The 22,610-nt window shown below is 57.6% G+C and overlaps 1 protein-coding gene across 8 annotated transcripts in view; it reads right to left on the bottom strand.

Moving 5' to 3' along the window:
• Positions 1 to 22,610, bottom strand: part of CIC (capicua transcriptional repressor) — an 89,854-nt gene that overhangs the window by 24,848 nt on the left and 42,396 nt on the right. For all 8 annotated transcript variants that reach the window (XR_011848168.1, XR_011848169.1, XM_072113761.1 and 5 more), the window contains exons 3-4: positions 4,268 to 4,417; positions 1,124 to 1,331 (exon numbers count right to left, since the gene is read on the bottom strand). Coding sequence is in view for 6 of the 8 variants with exons in the window: in XM_072113761.1 (XP_071969862.1) it covers positions 1,124 to 1,331; positions 4,268 to 4,417 (358 nt within the window). In the remaining 2 variants the exon portion in view is untranslated. The remainder of the gene's footprint in view (positions 1 to 1,123; positions 1,332 to 4,267; positions 4,418 to 22,610) is intronic.

Raw genomic sequence — 22,610 nt, 5'->3', positions numbered from 1 at the left:
ACAGTCTGTATAATGGTGTGAGGTATAATGGTGTAATGGCTCATCCATGTGCTCCCTGGTGCTGGCGCCCCCTGCAGCCTGTGTGTATGAGATACTCCTATACACATCACTGACAGCCTGTATAATGGTGTGAGGTATAATGGTGTAATGTCTCCTCCATGTGCTCCCTGGTGCTGGCGCCCCCTGCAGCCTGTGTGTATGAGATACTCCTATACACATGACTGACAGTCTGTATAATGATGTGATGTATAATGGTGTAATAGCTCCTCCATGTGCTTCCTGGTGCTGGCGCCCCCTGCAGCCTGTGTGTATGAGATACTCCTATACACATGACTGACAGCCTGTATAATGATGTGATGTATAATGGTGTAATAGCTCCTCCATGTGCTTCCTGGTGCTGGCACCCCCTGCAGCCTGTGTGTATGAGATACTCCTATACACACGACTGACAGCCTGTATAATGATGTGAGTTATAACGGTGTAATGGCTCCTCCATGTGCTTCCTGGTGCTGGCACCCCCTGCAGCCTGTGTGTATGAGATACTCCTATACACACGACTGACAGCCTGTATAATGATGTGAGGTATAATGGTGTAATGTCTCCTCCATGTGCTCCCTGGTGCTGGCGCCCCCTGCAGCCTGTGTGAATGAGATACTTCCATACACATGACTGACAGCCTGTATAATGATGTGATGTATAATGGTGTAATGGCTCCTCCATGTGCTTCCTGGTGCTGGCGCCCCCTGCAGCCTGTGTGTATGAGATACTCCTGTTATGATTTTTATTGTTTACTTTTATAGGTAAAGGGGCTGATTTGACCCTGGGTTGTCTAATCGATCCTATCATATACTGCTACAGTACCGTTCCAATGTGAAAGTGGCACATTGTAACAGATCTTCACAAATGACAAGTTCTCAGCCCCTGAGCACTCATCCACTGCCGTAAACGCCCCCCCCCCCCCCCCCCGGTGCTGACATTGGTGCAGTGTGTGACTGCGGGGGGATGTCCGGTCAGCAGCTGACATGTCTCGGTGGGCCTGGTGCCTGTATTATGTGGAAGGGGCTCATGGGATGTGATATCTGCACAGTCAGCAGTTTCCCGGCACTCCCAGCCCCTCACTCACGGGTCATCATGGTCGCTCTCTGTCTCGCTATCCGCTCTCCGCTCCACGGTGGTGACTTGTGCTGCGCTCTCCTGGTGCAGGGACTGTCTGGCGGGCTCCTCGCTGGGCATCTGGGGCAATGTATCAGTCTGGGTAACCCCACAGCGCTCATCTTCACCGCTCGGTACAGGAACAGCTTCATTTGCCACAGATGCAGATTCAGGCGGTTCTGAGGGGCAGAATATCACAATTATCAGCAGCGCCCCCTCTCCGTCACTTATCAGCGCTGCCCCCTCTCCGTCACCTGTCAGCGCTGCCCCCTCTCCGTCACCTGTCAGCGCTGCCCCCTCTCCATCACCTGTCAGCGGCGCCCCGTCTCCGTCACTTGTCAGCGCTGCCCCCTCTCCGTCACTTGTCAGCGCTGCACCCTCTCCGTCACTGGTCAGCGGTGCCCCTGGGAGGGGATACATCATGCAGCACCACATACCCTCGTATACAGTACACAGGACTCCTGCAGGCTGTACAGGAGGGGGATACATCATACAGCAGCACATCCCCTCGTATACAGTACACAGGACTCCTGCAGGCTGTACAGGAGGGGACACATCATGCAGCAGCACATCCCCTCGTATACAGTACACAGGACCCCTGCAGGCTGTACAGGAGGGGACACATCATGCAGCAGCACATCCCCTCGTATACAGTACACAGGACCCCTGCAGGCTGTACAGGAGAAGATACATCATGCAGCAGCACATCCCCTCGTATACAGTACACAGGACCCCTGCAGGCTGTACAGGAGAAGATACATCATGCAGCAGCACATCCCCTCGTATACAGTACACAGGACCCCTGCAGGCTGTACAGGAGGGGATACATCATGCAGCAGCACATCCCCTCGTATACAGTACACAGGACCCCTGCAGACTGTACAGGAGGGGATACATCATGCAGCAGCACATCCCCTCGTATACAGTACACAGGACCCCTGCAGGCTGTACAGGAGGGGACACATCATGCAGCAGCACATCCCCTCGTACACAGGACCCCTGCAGGCTGTACAGGAGGGGATACATCATGCAGCAGCACATCCCCTCGTATACAGTACACAGGACCCCAGCAGGCTGTACAGGAGGGGACACATCATGCAGCAGCACATCCCCTCGTATACAGTACACAGGACTCCTGCAGGCTGTACAGGAGGGGATACATCATGTAGCAGCACATCCCCTCGTATACAGTACACAGGACTCCTGCAGGCTGTACAGGAGGGGACACATCATGCAGCAGCACATCCCCTCGTATACAGTACACAGGACCCCTGCAGGCTGTACAGGAGGGGATACATCATGTAGCCGCACATCCCCTCGTATACAGTACACAGGACCCCTGCAGGCTGTACAGGAGGGGACACATCATGCAGCAGCACATCCCCTCGTACACAGTAAACAGGACCCCTGCAGGCTGTACAGGAGGGGATACATCATGCAGCAGCACATCCCCTCGTATACAGTACACAGGACTCCTGCAGACTGTACAGGAGGGGGATACATCATGCAGCAGCACATCCCCTCGTATACAGTACACAGGACATCTGCAGGCTGTACAGGAGGGGGATACATCATGCAGCAGCACATCCCCTCGTATACAGTACACAGGACTCCAGCAGGTTCTACAGGAGGGGATACATCATGCAGCAGCACATCCCCTCGTATACAGTACACAGGACTCCTGCAGGCTGTACAGGAGGGGATACATCATGCAGCAGCACATCCCCTCGTATACAGTACACAGGACCCCTGCAGGCTGTACAGGAGGAGATACATCATGCAGCAGCACATCCCCTCGTATACAGTACACAGGACTCCTGCAGGCTGTACAGGAGGGGACACATCATGCAGCAGCACATCCCCTCGTACACAGTACACAGGACCCCTGCAGGCTGTACAGGAGGGGATACATCATGCAGCAGCACATCCCCTCGTATACAGTACACAGGACATCTGCAGGCTGTACAGGAGGGGACACATCATGCAGCAGCACATCCCCTCGTATACAGTACACAGGACCCCTGCAGGCTGTACAGGAGGGGATACATCATGCAGCAGCACATCCCCTCGTATACAGTACACAGGACATCTGCAGGCTGTACAGGAGGGGACACATCATGCAGCAGCACATCCCCTCGTATACAGTACACAGGACTCCTGCAGGCTGTACAGGAGGGGATACATCATGCAGCAGCACATCCCCTCGTATACAGTACACAGGACTCCTGCAGGCTGTACAGGAGGGGACACATCATGCAGCAGCACATCCCCTCGTATACAGTACACAGGACTCCTGCAGGCTGTACAGGAGAAGATACATCATGCAGCAGCACATCCCCTCGTATACAGTACACAGGACTCCTGCAGGCTGTACAGGAGGGGATACATCATGCAGCAGCACATCCCCTAGTATCCAGTACACAGGACTCCTGCAGGCTGTACAGGAGGAGATGCATCATGCAGCAGCACATCCCCTAGTATACAGTACACAGGACCCCTGCAGGCTGTACAGGAGGAGACACATCATGCAGCAGCACATCCCCTCGTATACAGTACACAGGACTCCTGCAGGCTGTACAGGAGGGGACACATCATGCAGCAGCACATCCCCTCGTATACAGTACACATGACTCCTGCAGGCTGTACAGGAGGGGACACATCATGCAGCAGCACATCCTCTCGTATACAGTACACAGGACTCCTGCAGGCTGTACAGGAGAAGATACATCATGCAGCAGCACATCCCCTCGTATACAGTACACAGGACTCCTGCAGGCTGTACAGGAGGGGGATACATCATGCAGCAGCACATCCCCTAGTATCCAGTACACAGGACTCCTGCAGGCTGTACAGGAGGGGATACATCATGCAGCAGCACATCCCCTAGTATCCAGTACACAGGACTCCTGCAGGCTGTACAGGAGGAGATGCATCATGCAGCAGCACATCCCCTAGTATCCAGTACACAGGACCCCTGCAGGCTGTACAGGAGGAGATACATCATGCAGCAGCACATCCCCTCGTATACAGTACACAGGACCCCTGCAGGCTGTACAGGAGGAGATACATCATGCAGCAGTGCTAATAGATTGATGGCCATGATCCTGAGTCATACCTTTGCTCTGGTTGCTGGCCCCGGGGTGGCTGACCGGTTGCTGGCCCTCTGATGGCTGGACGGAGGAGTCTGGTTGGCTGGGAGCCAAGAATGGGACAAGGGAATGCCAGGGAAAGACGGCAACGGACCGCGGCTCCACGTTAGTCCAGACTAAAGGAAGAAAGAGAACATGACATTAACACATGGAAGGGTTATAGTCAGGGAGATTCACATGTCATTACACTGCAGCTCTTACACAGACCCCTGCAGCTCTTACACAGACCCTTATGCACATACACAGGTCCTAATGCCCCACTAGTGCCGGTCCTCACTACAGTTCTAGGTGCAGCTCATGAACCAAAAGGCTCAGGATGAACACAAAAATGCTGAGCATTGACAAGAATAAACCTGATCATCCTCCAAACCCACATGCAGAACAAGACCGACACCAGTCACTGGCAGCAAACAGAGATACTGAAAAAGGATGCCAGAACTTGCTGGCATGCAGTGCCCCCCTGGCATCAGATGGTGGCCGGGCCCTGGTGAGCCGGCGGGGGCGCACCCTACATTCAGGAAGGTCTCCTTTGTTCTTGTTCCTGTTTTCTCAGACTCGCTGTGACTTTCCTTACAACCTCAGAGCCACAACGTGACCCAAGAAGAGGGGAGAGTAGACTCTGGTTACAGCCAAAGCTGCAAGTATAGGCCACTGATCACCCCACAGTCTGCACCCAGTACTGAGAGTCCAAGGCTCTGGGATCCTACAAATCTCTAGTTATAGAGGACTATGGAAACATCAGAGCTGAGAGAGGGGCAAGAAGTGGTGGTAGTGGGGGGGGGGGGTCTGCCCTCCCCGAATAATGGAGGGGATACAGGAGCCGCGGTAGTGGGGGGGTCTGACCTCCCCGAATAATGGAGGGGATACAGGAGCCGCGGTAGTGGGGGGGGTCTGACCTCCCCGAATAATGGAGGGGATACAGGAGCCGCGATAGAGGGGGGGGTCTGACCTCCCCGAATAATGGAGGGGATACAGAGGCCGCGGTAGTGGGGGGGGGTCTGACCTCCCCCCAATAATGGAGGGGATACAGAGGCCGCGGTAGTGGGAGGGTCTGACCTCCCCCGAATAATGGAGGGGATACAGGGGCCGCGGTAGTGGGAGGGTCTGACCTCCCCCGAATAATGGAGGGGATACAGAGGCCGCGGTAGTGGGGGGGGGTCTGACCTCCCCCCAATAATGGAGGGGATACAGAGGCCGCGGTAGTGGGGGGGTCTGACCTCCCCCGAATAATGGAGGGGATACAGGAGCCGCGGTAGTGGGGGGGGGGGGTCTGACCTCCCCCCAATAATGGAGGGGATACAGAGGCCGCGGTAGTGGGAGGGTCTGACCTCCCCCGAATAATGGAGGGGATACAGGAGCCGCGGTAGTGGGGGGGGTCTGACCTCCCCCCAATAATGGAGGGGATACAGAGGCCGCGGTAGTGGGGGGGTCTGACCTCCCCCCAATAATGGAGGGGATACAGAGGCCGCGGTAGTGGGAGGGTCTGACCTCCCCCGAATAATGGAGGGGATACAGGGGCCGCGGTAGTGGGGGGGGGGGTCTGACCTCCCCCGAATAATGGAGGGGATACAGAGGCCGCGGTAGTGGGAGGGTCTGACCTCCCCCGAATAATGGAGGGGATACAGAGGCCGCGGTAGTGGGAGGGTCTGACCTCCCCCCAATAATGGAGGGGATACAGAGGCCGCGGTAGTGGGGGGGGGGGTCTGACCTCCCCCCAATAATGGAGGGGATACAGAGGCCGCGGTAGTGGGGGGGTCTGACCTCCCCCCAATAATGGAGGGGATACAGAGGCCGCGGTAGTGGGGGGGTCTGACCTCCCCCCAATAATGGAGGGGATACAGGAGCCGCGGTAGTGGGGGGGGTCTGACCTCCCCCCAATAATGGAGGGGATACAGAGGCCGCGGTAGTGGGGGGGTCTGACCTCCCCCGAATAATGGAGGGGATACAGAGGCCGCGGTAGTGGGGGGGTCTGACCTCCCCCCAATAATGGAGGGGATACAGGGGCCGCGGTAGTGGGAGGGTCTGACCTCCCCCGAATAATGGAGGGGATACAGAGGCCGCGGTAGTGGGAGGGTCTGACCTCCCCCGAATAATGGAGGGGATACAGAGGCCGCGGTAGTGGGGGGGTCTGACCTCCCCCCAATAATGGAGGGGATACAGAGGCCGCGGTAGTGGGGGGGGGTCTGACCTCCCCCCAATAATGGAGGGGATACAGGGGCCGCGGTAGTGGGGGGGTCTGACCTCCCCCCAATAATGGAGGGGATACAGGGGCCGCGGTAGTGGGGGGGGGGTCTGACCTCCCCCCAATAATGGAGGGGATACAGGGGCCGCGGTAGTGGGGGGGTCTGACCTCCCCCCAATAATGGAGGGGATACAGGGGCCGCGGTAGTGGGGGGGTCTGACCTCCCCCCAATAATGGAGGGGATACAGAGGCCGCGGTAGTGGGGGGGGTCTGACCTCCCCCGAATAATGGAGGGGATACAGAGGCCGCGGTAGTGGGGGGGTCTGACCTCCCCCCAATAATGGAGGGGATACAGGAGCCGCGGTAGTGGGGGGGTCTGACCTCCCCCCAATAATGGAGGGGATACAGGAGCCGTGGTAGTGGGGGGGTCTGACCTCCCCCCAATAATGGAGGGGATACAGGAGCCGCGGTAGTGGGGGGGGTCTGACCTCCCCCCAATAATGGAGGGGATACAGGAGCCGCGGTAGTGGGGGGGTCTGACCTCCCCGAATAATGGAGGGGATACAGGAGCCGCGATAGAGGGAGGGTCTGACCTCCCCGAATAATGGAGGGGATACAGAGGCCGCGGTAGTGGTGGGTCTGACCTCCCCGAATAATGGAGGGGATACAGAGGCCGCGGTAGTGGTGGGTCTGACCTCCCCGAATAATGGAGGGGATACAGGAGCCGCGATAGAGGGGTGGGGGGTGGAATGGCCTTCCCAGAAACATGGAGGGGCTCTGTCCCAATATCAACTGATCTGTGATGCATTTAGGGGCTCCAGCTGGAACAGTAACAGCCCCCCTTTTCTTTCTGAAGCTACAGGGGGCTATCACCCAGCTTTCCAAAAACCCTGAAAGCCCTATTAAGCCACAATGAGAAAGTGAAGTAATGTTGGTTGAATGCCAGTAATTTCATACATGAATCAGTAAGCTCAGGCTGAACTTAGGGGTTGTCTTAAGTTTACATCAGACAATGGAACCCCCAGAGATCATGGCAATGAACGTAGGAGAAAGTGGAGCGTGTGCCCCACTACTGGGAACGGGGACCCCCCACAATCAGCGCGGTCCCAGTAGTCAGCCCCCACTAAACTATAGATTACCACATGATAACTACTTGTGGCACAACACCATTGTCCACTCCGCCTGCTCAACTGCCAAGCAATCAGAGGTTTACAGTCAGCGCATCCACATCTCTGCTTGCTGTTAGAAAACGGCTGGAAAACTAAAACCGCACGGGCTCCGCAGCGAACGAGACACATTTACCCTACACTGGAGCCGCCAAGGCCGCTGTCTGTACCGCACACCATGCCAACACAGGATGACGGCAGCGCACACGAGCTGCCGGCTCCGCTCAGTGCCAGCACCCAACAGCCAGGACCTGCCATCTGCAGCCACAGCGCCCCCTGCAGCAGCCACAGCGCCCCCTGCAGCCACAGCGCCCCCTGCAGCCACAGCGCCCCACTGCAGCCACAGCGCCACCTGCAGCAGCCACAGCGCCCCCTGCAGCAGCCACGTGCACACAATCACACAGGAGGAGGGAGAGACAAGCCGTATGTGTGCACAGCATGATCAGGAAACAGCAGATAACAGCGGACAATAGAGGTCTCTAAGAAGAAAGAGTTCATATCTGTAACGGTCCCTTTAAGAGAAAGCTCTGAGCAGATGCAATTACCTTCATCTTTCATCCACATTCAGAAGATATAGAAAATAATGGTGGTATCCGTCAGACGGCGCCACCCCTGTCCATGTCCTGTACTGCAGCTCCGCTCCACTGTATGGGAGGGTCTGAGCTGTAATACCAGACACAACCTGTGGAGCAGGGTGGCGCTGCTTCTGGGATTATACAGCCATAGTTTTCTAATCTCTTCTGAGAAAGACTTGAGCCCCAGGGTGTGGGAGGCTCCATAATGCCAACCAGAGACTATCCTGACATCCGTGCCAAGCAAGCACATGAAAATCAGCGCCCCCCCCCCGCCCCCAGGTTTAGCCAACATCCGGGGGGTGGCATGGGTGACTGCAGCAAGGTGCCAGCTTGTAGGGTACAATGCTGCCAATAGATCTACTGCCCCCCCCCCCATGGCCATCAAACATGCCTGTACTCCTGCAGGCAGGACGGGGTTAATCCATGTGTAGCTGGGGCTGGCACAGATATTGTGGGGCCCCACTGTGACGAAGCTGCAGCTCTGCGCAGGCTCTGCCCCCTTCTCCCCTGGATGCACGACTTTATTAAATCATTTACAACCAGGGGCTGTCCCAGGGAGCGGAGCGTGTCAGGGCGGTGCGGGGGAGGGCGGCTGCACCAGGCAGAGGACGCCCACTCACAGCTACAACACAACAGCACCGCTGACCCAGATCTGCTGCGTAGTGATGCCACTACTACTAGTGCACTAACCAAACATGCTGAGGCCGCGGGCACTGGGGGTCCGCTCAGACGAGAACATGCTGGCCGCAGGGTGGTCACGAAGCCTCGGGAGTGCTCACTGACATCTCAGGGGTATCATGCCCCCTCACCCAGCAGGATGGAGGGGTGCAGGTCCTGGGGGTGTAGTGTGCCCGCTCCAAACAATAACAAATCACATGGCAGAGACAGGCGCCACACACAGGGCATCTCCAGGTGATCAGGGCGGCAACATGGCGGCACACCGGGTCACCGCAGGGGGAGGTCTCTCAGTGCCCCCCGCAGGGGGAGGTCTCTCAGTGCCCCCGCAGGTGGAGGTCTCTCAGTGTCTCCAGGCTGTCACTGCAGGTGGAGGTCTCTCAGTGTCTCCAGGCTGTCACTGCAGGTGGAGGTCTCTCAGTGTCTCCAGGCTGTCACTGCAGGTGGAGGTCTCTCAGTCTTGGGGCTGTCACTGCAGGTGGAGGTCTCTCAGTCTTGGGGCTGTCACTGCGGGTGGAGGTCTCTCAGTGTCTCCAGGCTGTCACTGCAGGTGGAGGTCTCTCAGTCTTGGGGCTGTCACTGCAGGTGGAGGTCTCTCAGTCTTGGGGCTGTCACTGCGGGTGGACGTCTCTCAGTCTTGGGGCTGTCACCGCAGGTGGAGGTCTCTCAGTCTTGGGGCTGTCACTGCAGGTGGAGGTCTCTCAGTCTTGGGGCTGTCACTGCAGGTGGAGGTCTCTCAGTGTCTCCAGGCTGTCACTGCAGGTGGAGGTCTCTCAGTCTTGGGGCTGTCACTGCAGGTGGAGGTCTCTCAGTCTTGGGGCTGTCACTGCGGGTGGACGTCTCTCAGTCTTGGGGCTGTCACCGCAGGTGGAGGTCTCTCAGTCTTGGGGCTGTCACCGCAGGTGGAGGTCTCTCAGTCTTGGGGCTGTCACTGCAGGTGGAGGTCTCTCAGTGTCTCCAGGCTGTCACTGCAGGTGGAGGTCTCTCAGTCTTGGGGCTGTCACTGCAGGTGGAGGTCTCTCAGTCTTGGGGCTGTCACTGCGGGTGGAGGTCTCTCAGTCTTGGGGCTGTCACTGCGGGTGGAGGTCTCTCAGTCTTGGGGCTGTCACTGCGGGTGGAGGTCTCTCAGTCTTGGGGCTGTCACTGCGGGTGGAGGTCTCTCAGTCTTGGGGCTGTCACTGCAGGTGGAGGTCTCTCAGTGTCTCCAGGCTGTCACTGCAGGTGGAGGTCTCTCAGTCTTGGGGCTGTCACCGCAGGTGGAGGTCTCTCAGTCTTGGGGCTGTCACCGCAGGTGGAGGTCTCTCAGTCTTGGGGCTGTCACCGCAGGTGGAGGTCTCTCAGTCTTGGGGCTGTCACCGCAGGTGGAGGTCTCTCAGTCTTGGGGCTGTCACCGCAGGTGGAGGTCTCTCAGTCTTGGGGCTGTCACCGCAGGTGGAGGTCTCTCAGTCTTGGGGCTGTCACCGCGGGTGGAGGTCTCTCAGTCTTGGGGCTGTCACCGCGGGTGGAGGTCTCTCAGTCTTGGGGCTGTCACCGCGGGTGGAGGTCTCTCAGTCTTGGGGCTGTCACCGCGGGTGGAGGTCTCTCAGTCTTGGGGCTGTCACCGCGGGTGGAGGTCTCTCAGTCTTGGGGCTGTCACTGCGGGTGGAGGTCTCTCAGTCTTGGGGCTGTCACTGCGGGTGGAGGTCTCTCAGTCTTGGGGCTGTCACTGCAGGTGGTGGTCTCTCAGTCTTGGGGCTGTCACTGCAGGTGGTGGTCTCTCAGTCTTGGGGCTGTCACTGCAGGTGGAGGTCTCTCAGTCTTGGGGCTGTCACTGCAGGTGGAGGTCTCTCAGTCTTGGGGCTGTCACTGCAGGTGGAGGTCTCTCAGTCTTGGGGCTGTCTAGGTTAGACAGCTGCCAGGCTCCAGAGATGTCTAATGTCAGATTCTGGGGGTCTCTGGAGATGGTCAGGTACCTCCGGTCACCACTCAAGATTTCCGGGCAGCAGGTTCTGAAGGTGTCACTTTTCAGCTTGGGGTCTCGTGAGGTCTCTCTAAAAGTTTCTAGCTGTCAGTATATGGGGGGTCCTCAGTATTGGGGTCTCCCTACTCAGTATCAAGGGCGTGGTGTCTCTCCTCAGTATCTGGGGGTCTCTCCTCAGTATCAGGGGGTCTCTCTCTTCTTGTGGTCTCTCTCTCCTCAGTATCCGGGGGTCTCTCTCTTCTTGTGGTCTCTCTCCTCGGTATCCGAGGGTCTCTCTCTTCTTGTGGTCTCTCTCCTCAGTATCAGGGGGTCTCTCTCTTGCTGTGGTCTCTCTCTTCAGTATCAGGGGGTCTCTCTCTTGCTGTGGTCTCTCTCTTCAGTATCAGGGGGTCTCTCTCTTCAGTATCAGGGGGTCTCTCTCTTCAGTATCAGGGGGTCTCTCTCTTGCTGTGGTCTCTCTCTTCAGTATCAGGGGGTCTCTCTCTTCCTGTGGTCTCTCTCCTCAGTATCCGGGGGTCTCTCTCTTCAGTATCAGGGGGTCTCTCTCTTGCTGTGGTCTCTCTCTTCAGTATCAGGGGGTCTCTCTCTTCCTGTGGTCTCTCTCCTCAGTATCCGGGGGTCTCTCTCTTCAGTATCAGGGGGTCTCTCTCTCCTTGTGGTCTCTCTCCTCAGTATCTGGGGGTCTCTCTCAGTATCCGGGGGTCTCTCTCCTCAGTATCAGGGGGTCTCTCTCTTCTTGTGGTCTCTCTCCTCAGTATCAGGGGGTCTCTCTCTTCCTGTGGTCTCTCTCCTCAGTATCCGGGGGTCTCTCTCCTCAGTATCAGGGGGTCTCTCTCTCCTTGTGGTCTCTCTCCTCAGTATCCGGGGGTCTCTCTCCTCAGTATCCGGGGGTCTCTCTCTTCTTGTGGTCTCTCCTCAGTATCTGGGGGTCTCTCTCTTCTTGTGGTCTCTCTCCTCAGTATCCGGGGGTCTCTCTCTTCAGTATCAGAGGGGTCTCTCTCTCCTTGTGGTCTCTCTCCTCAGTATCTGGGGGTCTCTCTCCTCAGTATCTGGGGGTCTCTCTCAGTATCCGGGGGGTCTCTCTCCTCAGTATCAGGGGGTCTCTCTCTCCTTGTGGTCTCTCTCAGTATCCGGGGGTCTCTCTCCTCAGTATCAGGGGGTCTCTCTCTCCTTGTGGTCTCTCTCCTCAGTATCTGGGGGTCTCTCTCTTCTTGTGGTCTCTCTCAGTATCCGGGGGGTCTCTCTCCTCAGTATCAGGGGGTCTCTCTTCTTGTGGTCTCTCTCCTCAGTATCCGGGGGTCTCTCTCCTCAGTATCAGGGGGGTCTCTCTCTCCTCAGTATCCGGGGGTCTCTCTGTACCCAGGGGGTCTCTCTCTCCTCAGTATCCGGGGGGGTCTCTCCTCAGTATCAGGGGGTCTCTCTCTCCTCAGTATCCGGGGGTCTCTCTGTACCCGGGGGGTCTCTCTCTCCTCAGTATCCGGGGGTCTCTCTCCTCAGTATCAGGGGGTCTCTCTCCTTGTGGTCTCTATGTTCCCGGGGGGTCTCTCTCCTCAGTATCCGGGTGTCGGCGTCCCTCTCCTGGGTGTCAGCAGCCTCCCGCGCCGCGCTCTCCGGCCTGTGACATCCTCTCACCATTCACTGCCCCTCTCTCTGTGTCTCTCTCTGAGAGGAATATCGGGGGGGGGGGGCAGGAGGGAAGCCTTTCACCCCCCCACGCATGCCCATTTACCGCTCTGCCCTCTGATTGGCTGTCCGCGCCGTGTCATTCATATGTAAATCAGTTCTCTCACCCGCTCTGCACCTTCATTGGCTGGCACAGGAATGTCAGTCATATGCAAATGACAGAGTGCGTGAGGCTGCATGACTGATTGGTTGAGACACAGCTCCACCCCTATACTCTCTGTATGGCTCAGTAATGAGATGACGTTTCAACACTGGCGGGCGGTGATTGGTTAGAAGCGGAGTGGGCGGGGTCTGCTAGGAGAAGTAGCGCGGTGACTGGTGAGGGGCGGGGCGTCTGTATGACACAGGGCAGGAGGCGGGGCCTGTCCTGCTACAACCTCGAGGGGAGGGGCCGGAATCCTGGAGAACACACCCTGCGGTTCAGCAGCTGCGTTCACACAGTGCGTCTTATCCTGGTTATCGTAGCGCTGTGTGTAACCACTCAATACAGGACGAGACCCCAGGACACACATCAGACCCTTTACACTCCGACAGACCCGTCACATCAGCTCAGCCCCGACTGCCTGCAACTAGTGCCCCCCATATACACGTCATCGCTGCCCCCCATATGGGGCCCCATGTCTGCAGAGCCCCCCCAGTGACTGCACCGGGCCCTATGTCTGCAGAGCCCCCCCCCCCCCCAGTGATTACACAGGGCCCCATGTCTGCAGAGCCCCCCCCTCCCCAGTGACTGCACCGGGCCCCATGTCTGCAGAGCCCCCCCCAGTGACTGCACAGGCCCTATGTCTGCAGAGCCCCCCCCCAGTGATTACACAGGGCCCCATGTCTGCAGAGCCCCCCCCCCCCCCAGTGACTGCACCGGGCCCCATGTCTGCAGATCTGCAGAGCCCCCCCAGTGACTGCACCGGGCCCCATGTCTGCAGAGCCCAATGTCCCCCCCCCCAGTGATTACACAGGGCCCCATGTCTGCAGAACCCCCCCCCCCCCCCAGTGACTGCACCGGGCCCCATGTCTGCAGAGCCCCCCCAGTGACTGCACCGGGCCCCATGTCTGCAGAGCCCCCCCCCCCAGTGATTACACAGGGCCCCATGTCTGCAGAACCCCCCCCCCCAGTGACTGCACCGGGCCCCATGTCTGCAGAGCCCCCCCAGTGACTGCACCGGGCCCCATGTCTGCAAAGCCCCCCCCCCCCCAGTGACTACATAGGCCCCATGTCTGCAGAGCCCCCCCAGTGACTGCACAGGCCCTATATCTGCAGAGCCCCCCCCAGTGACTGCACCGGGCCCCATGTCTGCAAAGCCCCCCCCCCCCAGTGACTACATAGGCTTCATGTCTGCAGAGCCCCCCCCAGTGACTGCACCGGGCCCCATGTCTGCAGAGCCCCCCCAGTGACTACACGGGGCGCCATGTCTGCAGAGCCCCCCCAGTGACTACACGGGGCGCCATGTCTGCAGAGCCCTCTCAGTGACTGCACAGACCCTATGTCTGCAGAGCCCCGCTCCCCCCCCCCCCCAGTGACTACATAGGGCCCATGTCTGCAGAGCCCCCCCAGTGACTGCAACGGGCCCCATGTCTGCAGAGCCCCGCTCCCCCCCCCCCCAGTGACTGCACCGGGCCCCATGTCTGCAGAGCCCCCCCCCCCCCCAGTGATTACACAGGGCCCCATGTCTGCAGAACCCCCCCCCCCCAGTGACTGCACCGGGCCCCATGTCTGCAGAGCCCCCCCAGTGACTGCACCGGGCCCCATGTCTGCAAAGCCCCCCCCCCCCAGTGACTACATAGGCCCTATGTCTGCAGAGCCCCCCCAGTGACTGCACAGGCCCTATATCTGCAGAGCCCCCCCCCCCCCAGTGACTGCACCGGGCCCCATGTCTGCAAAGTCCCCCCCCCCCAGTGACTACATAGGCCCCATGTCTGCAGAGCCCCCCCAGTGACTGCAACGGGCCCCATGTCTGCAGAGCCCCACTCCCCCCCCCCCCCCGAGTCACTACATAGGGCCCATGTCTGCAGAGCCCCCCCAGTGACTGCGCGGGTCACCATGTCTGCAGAGCCCCCCCAGTGACTGCGCGGGGCCCCATGTCTGCAGAGCCCCCCCCAGTGACTGCTCGAGGCCCCATGTCTGCAGAGCCCCCCCAGTGACTGCACTGGGCCCCATGTCTGCAGAGCCCCCTCCAGTGACTGCACTGGGCCCCATGTCTGCAGAGCCCCCCCCAGTGACTGCACTGGGCGCCATGTCTGCAGAGCCCCTCCAGTGACTGCACGGGGCCCCATGTCTACAGAGCCCCCCTCCCCGCAGTGACTGCATCGGGCCCCATGTCTGCAGAGCCCCCCCCAGTGACTGCATCGGGCCCCATGTCTGCAGAGCCCTCTTAGTGACTGCACCGGGCCCCATGTCTGCAGAGCCCCCCCCCCCCCCCCAGTGACTGCACCAGGCCCCATGTCTGCAGAGCCCCCCCCCCCCAGTGACTGTGTGAGGCCCCATGTCTGCAGAGCCCCCCCTGTGACTTCACCGGGCCCCATGTCTGCAGGGCCCCCCAGTGACTACACCGGGCCCCATGTCTGCAGGGCCCCCCAGTGACTACACCGGGCCCCATGTCTGCAGAGCTGCCTGTGTATGTACACTTCCAGCCTTATGGGTTATCACCCAGCTTTCCCAGGAGATGATGAATCAGGGACACGACCGGATAACCTGATCACTCGACACATTGTACAGAATCCACAGCTGTAGTACAGTACGGGTCCCCTTTAAATGCTCCTCCCACACATGATGTTCCCACGGTGACCAGGGTGCGATGTGATTGGCTGGCCCGCACTCCCGCAGTTGTACTATCCGCGTAATTGTTTATTTGTGCTGCAGATCGCGGTGAGTCACAGAAACGAGGGAGAGCGCAACGTGCACCTCATACAGCCGGCCAATCACACCGCTCATTCTACTATAACCCCCATCATCCACACTGCCAGATCTACACACTGCTGTGCTCTGTGCTCTCTGCAGCCAGTGTTATGTATTGTGCCTGGAGAGATGTGTAATCAGACCTCACACTGCTGTGCTCTGTGCTCTCTGCAGCCAGTGTTATGTATTGTCCCTGGAGAGATGTGTAATCACACCTCACACTGCTGTGCTCTGTGCTCTCTGCAGCCAGTGTTATATATTGTCCCTGGAGAGATGTGTAATCAGACCTCACACTGCTGTGCTCTGTGCTCTCTGCAGCCAGTGTTATGTACTGTACCTGGAGAGATGTGTAATCAGACCTCACACTGCTGTGCTCTGTGCTCTCTGCAGCCAGTGTTATGTAATGTCCCTGGAGAGATGTGTAATCAGACCTCACACTGCTGTGCTCTGTGCTCTCTGCAGCCAGTGTTATGTATTGTCCCTGGAGAGATGTGTAATCAGACCTCACACTGCTGTGCTCTGTGCTCCCTGCAGCCAGTGTTATGTACTGTCCCCGGAGAGATGTGTAATCAGACCTCACACTGCTGTGCTCTGTGCTCTCTGCAGCCAGTGTTATGTATTGTGCCAGGAGAGATGTGTAATCAGACCTCACACTGCTGTGTTCTGTGCTCCCTGCAGCCAGTGTTATGTACTGTCCCTGGAGAGATGTGTAATCATACCTCACACTGCTGTGCTCTTTGCTCTCTGCAGCCAGTGTTATGTATTGTGCCAGGAGAGATGTGTAATCAGACCTCACACTGCTGTGCTCTGTGCTCTCTGCAGCCAGTGTTATGCATTGTCCCTGGAGAGATGTGTAATCAGACCTCACACTGCTGTTCTGTGCTCTCTGCGGCCAGTGTTATGTATTGTGCCAGGAGAGATGTGTAATCAGACCTCACACTGCTGTGCTCTGTGCTCTCTGCAGCCAGTGTTATGCATTGTCCCTGGAGAGATGTGTAATCAGACCTCACACTGCTGTGCTCTGTGCTCTCTGCAGCCAGTGTTATGTATTATCCCTAGAGAGATGTGTAATCAGATCTCACACTGCTGTGCTCTGTGCTCTCTGCAGCCAGTGTTATGTATTATCCCTAGAGAGATGTGTAATCAGACCTCACACTGCTGTGCTCTGTGCTCTCTGCAGCCAGTGTTTATGTATTGTCCCTGGCGAGATGTGTAATCAGACCTCACACTGCTGTGCTCTGTGCAGCCAGTGTTATGTATTGTCCCTGGAGAGATGTGTAATCAGACCTCACACTGCTGTGCTCTGTGCAGCCAGTGTTATGTATCGTCCCTGGAGAGATGTGTAATCATACCTCACACTGCTGTGCTCTGTGCTCTCTGCAGCCAGTGTTATGTATTGTCCCTGGAGAGATGTGTAATCAGACCTCACACTGCTGTGCTCTGTGCTCTCTGCAGCCAGTGTTATGTATTGTGCCTGGAGAGATGTGTAATCAGACCTCACACTGCTGTGCTCTGTGCTCTCTGCAGCCAGTGTTATGTATTGTCCCTGGAGAGATGTGTAATCACACCTCACACTGCTGTGCTCTGTGCTCTCTGCAGCCAGTGTTATATATTGTCCCTGGAGAGATGTGTAATCAGACCTCACACTGCTGTGCTCTGTGCTCTCTGCAGCCAGTGTTATGTACTGTACCTGGAGAGATGTGTAATCAGACCTCACACTGCTGTGCTCTGTGCTCTCTGCAGCCAGTGTTATGTAATGTCCCTGGAGAGATGTGTAATCAGACCTCACACTGCTGTGCTCTGTGCTCTCTGCAGCCAGTGTTATGTATTGTCCCTGGAGAGATGTGTAATCAGACCTCACACTGCTGTGCTCTGTGCTCCCTGCAGCCAGTGTTATGTACTGTCCCCGGAGAGATGTGTAATCAGACCTCACACTGCTGTGCTCTGTGCTCTCTGCAGCCAGTGTTATGTATTGTGCCAGGAGAGATGTGTAATCAGACCTCACACTGCTGTGTTCTGTGCTCCCTGCAGCCAGTGTTATGTACTGTCCCTGGAGAGATGTGTAATCATACCTCACACTGCTGTGCTCTTTGCTCTCTGCAGCCAGTGTTATGTATTGTGCCAGGAGAGATGTGTAATCAGACCTCACACTGCTGTGCTCTGTGCTCTCTGCAGCCAGTGTTATGCATTGTCCCTGGAGAGATGTGTAATCAGACCTCACACTGCTGTTCTGTGCTCTCTGCGGCCAGTGTTATGTATTGTGCCAGGAGAGATGTGTAATCAGACCTCACACTGCTGTGCTCTGTGCTCTCTGCAGCCAGTGTTATGCATTGTCCCTGGAGAGATGTGTAATCAGACCTCACACTGCTGTGCTCTGTGCTCTCTGCAGCCAGTGTTATGTATTATCCCTAGAGAGATGTGTAATCAGATCTCACACTGCTGTGCTCTGTGCTCTCTGCAGCCAGTGTTATGTATTATCCCTAGAGAGATGTGTAATCAGACCTCACACTGCTGTGCTCTGTGCTCTCTGCAGCCAGTGTTTATGTATTGTCCCTGGCGAGATGTGTAATCAGACCTCACACTGCTGTGCTCTGTGCAGCCAGTGTTATGTATTGTCCCTGGAGAGATGTGTAATCAGACCTCACACTGCTGTGCTCTGTGCAGCCAGTGTTATGTATTGTCCCTGGAGAGATGTGTAATCATACCTCACACTGCTGTGCTCTGTGCTCTCTGCAGCCAGTGTTATGTATTGTCCCTGGAGAGATGTGTAATCAGACCTCACACTGCTGTGCTCTGTGCTCTCTGCAGCCAGTGTTATGTATCGTCCCTGGAGAGATGTGTAATCATACCTCACACTGCTGTGCTCTTTGCTCTCTGCAGCCAGTGTTATGTATTGTGCCAGGAGAGATGTGTAATCAGACCTCACACTGCTGTGCTCTGTGCTCTCTGCAGCCAGTGTTATGCATTGTCCCTGGAGAGATGTGTAATCAGACCTCACACTGCTGTTCTGTGCTCTCTGCGGCCAGTGTTATGTATTGTGCCAGGAGAGATGTGTAATCAGACCTCACACTGCTGTGCTCTGTGCTCTCTGCAGCCAGTGTTATGCATTGTCCCTGGAGAGATGTGTAATCAGACCTCACACTGCTGTGCTCTGTGCTCTCTGCAGCCAGTGTTATGTATTATCCCTAGAGAGATGTGTAATCAGATCTCACACTGCTGTGCTCTGTGCTCTCTGCAGCCAGTGTTATGTATTATCCCTAGAGAGATGTGTAATCAGACCTCACACTGCTGTGCTCTGTGCTCTGTGCAGCCAGTGTTATGTATTGTCCCTGGAGAGATGTGTAATCAGACCTCACACTGCTGTGCTCTGTGCAGCCAGTGTTATGTATTGTCCCTGGAGAGATGTGTAATCATACCTCACACTGCTGTGCTCTGTGCTCTCTGCAGCCAGTGTTATGTATTGTCCCTGGAGAGATGTGTAATCAGACCTCACACTGCTGTGCTCTGTGCTCTCTGCAGCCAGTGTTATGTATTGTCCCTGGAGAGATGTGTAATCAGACCTCACACTGCAGTGCTCTGTGCTCTCTGCAGCCAGTGTTATGTATTGTCCCTGGAGAGATGTGTAATCAGACCTCACACAGCCTTCTCCCCTCTGTCCCGTCTGCAGCGGGAGCCTTCTCCCCTCTGTCCTGTCTGCAGCGGGAGCCTTCTCCCCTCTGTCCTGTCTGCAGCGGGAGCCTTCTCCCCTCTGTCCCGTCTGCAGCGGGAGCCTTCTCTCCTCTGTCCTGTCTGCAGCGGGAGCCTTCTCTCCTCTGTCCTGTCTGCAGCGGGAGCCTTCTCTCCTCTGTCCTGTCTGCAGCGGGAGCCTTCTCCCCTCTGTCCTGTCTGCAGCGGGAGCCTTCTCCCCTCTGTCCTGTCTGCAGCGGGAGCCTTCTCCCCTCTGTCCTGTCTGCAGCGGGAGCCTTCTCTCCTCTGTCCTGTCTGCAGCGGGAGCCTTCTCCCCTCTGTCCTGTCTGCAGCGGGAGCCTTCTCCCCTCTGTCCTGTCTGCAGCGGGAGCCTTCTCCCCTCTGTCCCGTCTGCAGCGGGAGCCTTCTCCCCTCTGTCCTGTCTGCAGCGGGAGCCTTCTCCCCTCTGTCCTGTAGCTGTACACATGGGACCTACCTGCTGGATGATGTGGTGTGTGCAGGTCACCTATGTGTCTGGGTACAGTACTGCCGGACCCCCGCACGGACCCCCAGAGGGTCTGACCCCCGGTGTATGAGGTCAGACTGATGAGCAATCACCATATCATCCCGATGAGTCACCCCCCGCAGTGCAGGAATCATCACGTGTCCAGCAAGCAATGACCCATCATCTCCGGTCACTGATACTAATGTCACTGCTCATCCTAATCCTCCTGTTTCACTGCTCCTCTCTTCATCCACCAGAGATTAGAGAGTGATATCTGGAGGAGTACGCCCTGAGCCCTGGGAGCGTGACCCTTTATAACAATCGCTCTATTGTTTGGCAGCTGCGGGCTTTGTGTTGTTACATGGGACTGCGCCGGGTCCGCAGCAGCCTGCAGTATTACACCTACTACAGGTGAGACGCCGGGGCCGCAGCAGCCTGCAGTATTACACCTACTACAGGTGAGACGCCGGGTCCGCAGCAGCCTGCAGTATTACACCTACTACAGGCGAGACGCCGAGGCCGCAGCAGCCTGCAGTATTACACCTACTACAGGTGAGACGCCGGGTCCGCAGCAGCCTGCAGTATTACACCTACTACAGGTGAGACGCCGGGTCCGCAGCAGCCTGCAGTATTACACCTACTACAGGTGAGACGCCGGGTCCGCAGCAGCCTGCAGTATTACACCTACTACAGGTGAGACGCCGGGTCCGCAGCAGCCTGCAGTATTACACCTACTACAGGTGAGACGCCGGGTCCGCAGCAGCCTGCAGTATTACACCTACTACAGGTGAGACGCCGGGTCCGCAGCAGCCTGCAGTATTACACCTACTACAGGTGAGACGCCGGGTCCGCAGCAGCCTGCAGTATTACACCTACTACAGGTGAGACGCCGGGTCCGCAGCAGCCTGCAGTATTACACCTACTACAGGCGAGACGCCGAGGCCGCAGCAGCCTGCAGTATTACACCTACTACAGGTGAGACGCCGGGTCCGCAGCAGCCTGCAGTATTACACCTACTACAGGTGAGACGCCGGGTCCGCAGCAGCCTGCAGTATTACACCTACTACAGGTGAGACGCCGGGTCCGCAGCAGCCTGCAGTATTACACCTACTACAGGTGAGACGCCGGGTCCGCAGCAGCCTGCAGTATTACACCTACTACAGGTGAGACGCCGGGTCCGCAGCAGCCTGCAGTATTACACCTACTACAGGTGAGACGCCGGGTCCGCAGCAGCCTGCAGTATTACACCTACTACAGGTGAGACGCCGGGTCCGCAGCAGCCTGCAGTATTACACCTACTACAGGTGAGACGCCGGGGCCGCAGCAGCCTGCAGTATTACATCTACTACAGGTGAGACGCCGGGGCCGCAGCAGCCTGCAGTATTACACCTACTACAGGTGAGACGCCGGGGCGGCAGCAGCCTGCAGTATTACACCTACTACAGGTGAGACGCCGGGGCCGCAGCAGCCTGCAGTATTACACCTACTACAGGTGAGACGCCGGGGCCGCAGCAGCCTGCAGTATCACACCTACTACAGGTGAGACGCCGGGGCAGCAGCAGCCTGCAGTATTACACCTACTACAGGTGAGACGCCTGGGCCGCAGCAGCCTGCAGTATTACACCTACTACAGGTGAGACGCCGGGGCCGCAGCAGCCTGCGGTATTACACCTACTACAGGTGAGACGCCGGGTCCGCAGCAGCCTGCGGTATTACACCTACTACAGGTGAGACGCCGGGGCCGCAGCAGCCTGCAGTATTACACCTAGTACAGGTGAGGCGCCGGGGCAGCAGCAGCCTGCAGTATTACACCTACTACAGTTGAGACGACGGGTCCGCAGCAGCCTTCAGTATTACACCTACTACAGGTGAGACGCCGGGGCCGCAGCAGCCTGCAGTATTACACCTACTACAGGTGAGACGCCGGGTCCGCAGCAGCCTGCAGTATTACTCCTACTACAGGTGAGACGCCGGGGCCGCAGCAGCCTGCAGTATTACACCTACTACAGTTGAGACGACGGGTCCGCAGCAGCCTGCAGTATTACACCTACTACAGGTGAGACGCCGGGGCCGCAGCAGCCTGCAGTATTACACCTACTACAGGTGAGACGCCGGGGCCGCAGCAGCCTGCAGTATTACACCTACTACAGGTGAGACGCCGGGTCCGCAGCAGCCTGCAGTATTACACCTACTACAGGTGAGACGCCGGGGCCGCAGCAGCCTGCAGTATTACACCTACTACAGGTGAGACGCCGGGGCCGCAGCAGCCTGCAGTATTACACCTACTACAGGTGAGACGCCGGGTCCGCAGCAGCCTGCAGTATTACACCTACTACAGGTGAGACGCCGGGGCCGCAGCAGCCTGCAGTATTACACCTACTACAGGTGAGACGCCGGGTCCGCAGCAGCCTGCAGTATTACACCTACTACAGGTGAGACGCCGGGTCCGCAGCAGCCTGCAGTATTACACCTACTACAGGTGAGACGCCGGGGCCGCAGCAGCCTGCAGTATTACACCTACTACAGGTGAGACGCCGGGGCCGCAGCAGCCTGCAGTATTACACCTACTACAGGTGAGACGCCGGGTCCGCAGCAGCCTGCAGTATTACACCTACTACAGGTGAGACGCCGGGGCCGCAGCAGCCTGCAGTATTACCCCTACTACAGGTGAGACGCCGGGGCCGCAGCAGCCTGCAGTATTACACCTACTACAGGTGAGACGCCGGGGCCGCAGCAGCCTGCAGTATTACACCTACTACAGGTGAGACGCCGGGTCCGCAGCAGCCTGCAGTATTACACCTACTACAGGTGAGACGCCGGGTCCGCAGCAGCCTGCAGTATTACACCTACTACAGGTGAGACGCCGGGTCCGCAGCAGCCTGCAGTATTACACCTACTACAGGTGAGACGCCGGGGCCGCAGCAGCCTGCAGTATTACACCTACTACAGGTGAGACGCCGGGTCCGCAGCAGCCTGCAGTATTACACCTGGTACAGGTGAGACG

This window comes from Engystomops pustulosus, chromosome 6 (genome assembly GCF_040894005.1).
Source record: "Engystomops pustulosus chromosome 6, aEngPut4.maternal, whole genome shotgun sequence".
Classification (NCBI taxonomy): domain Eukaryota; kingdom Metazoa; phylum Chordata; class Amphibia; order Anura; family Leptodactylidae; genus Engystomops; species Engystomops pustulosus.
Note: the sequence above shows the minus strand (reverse complement) of the source record. Positions and strands in the feature narration are given on the sequence as shown.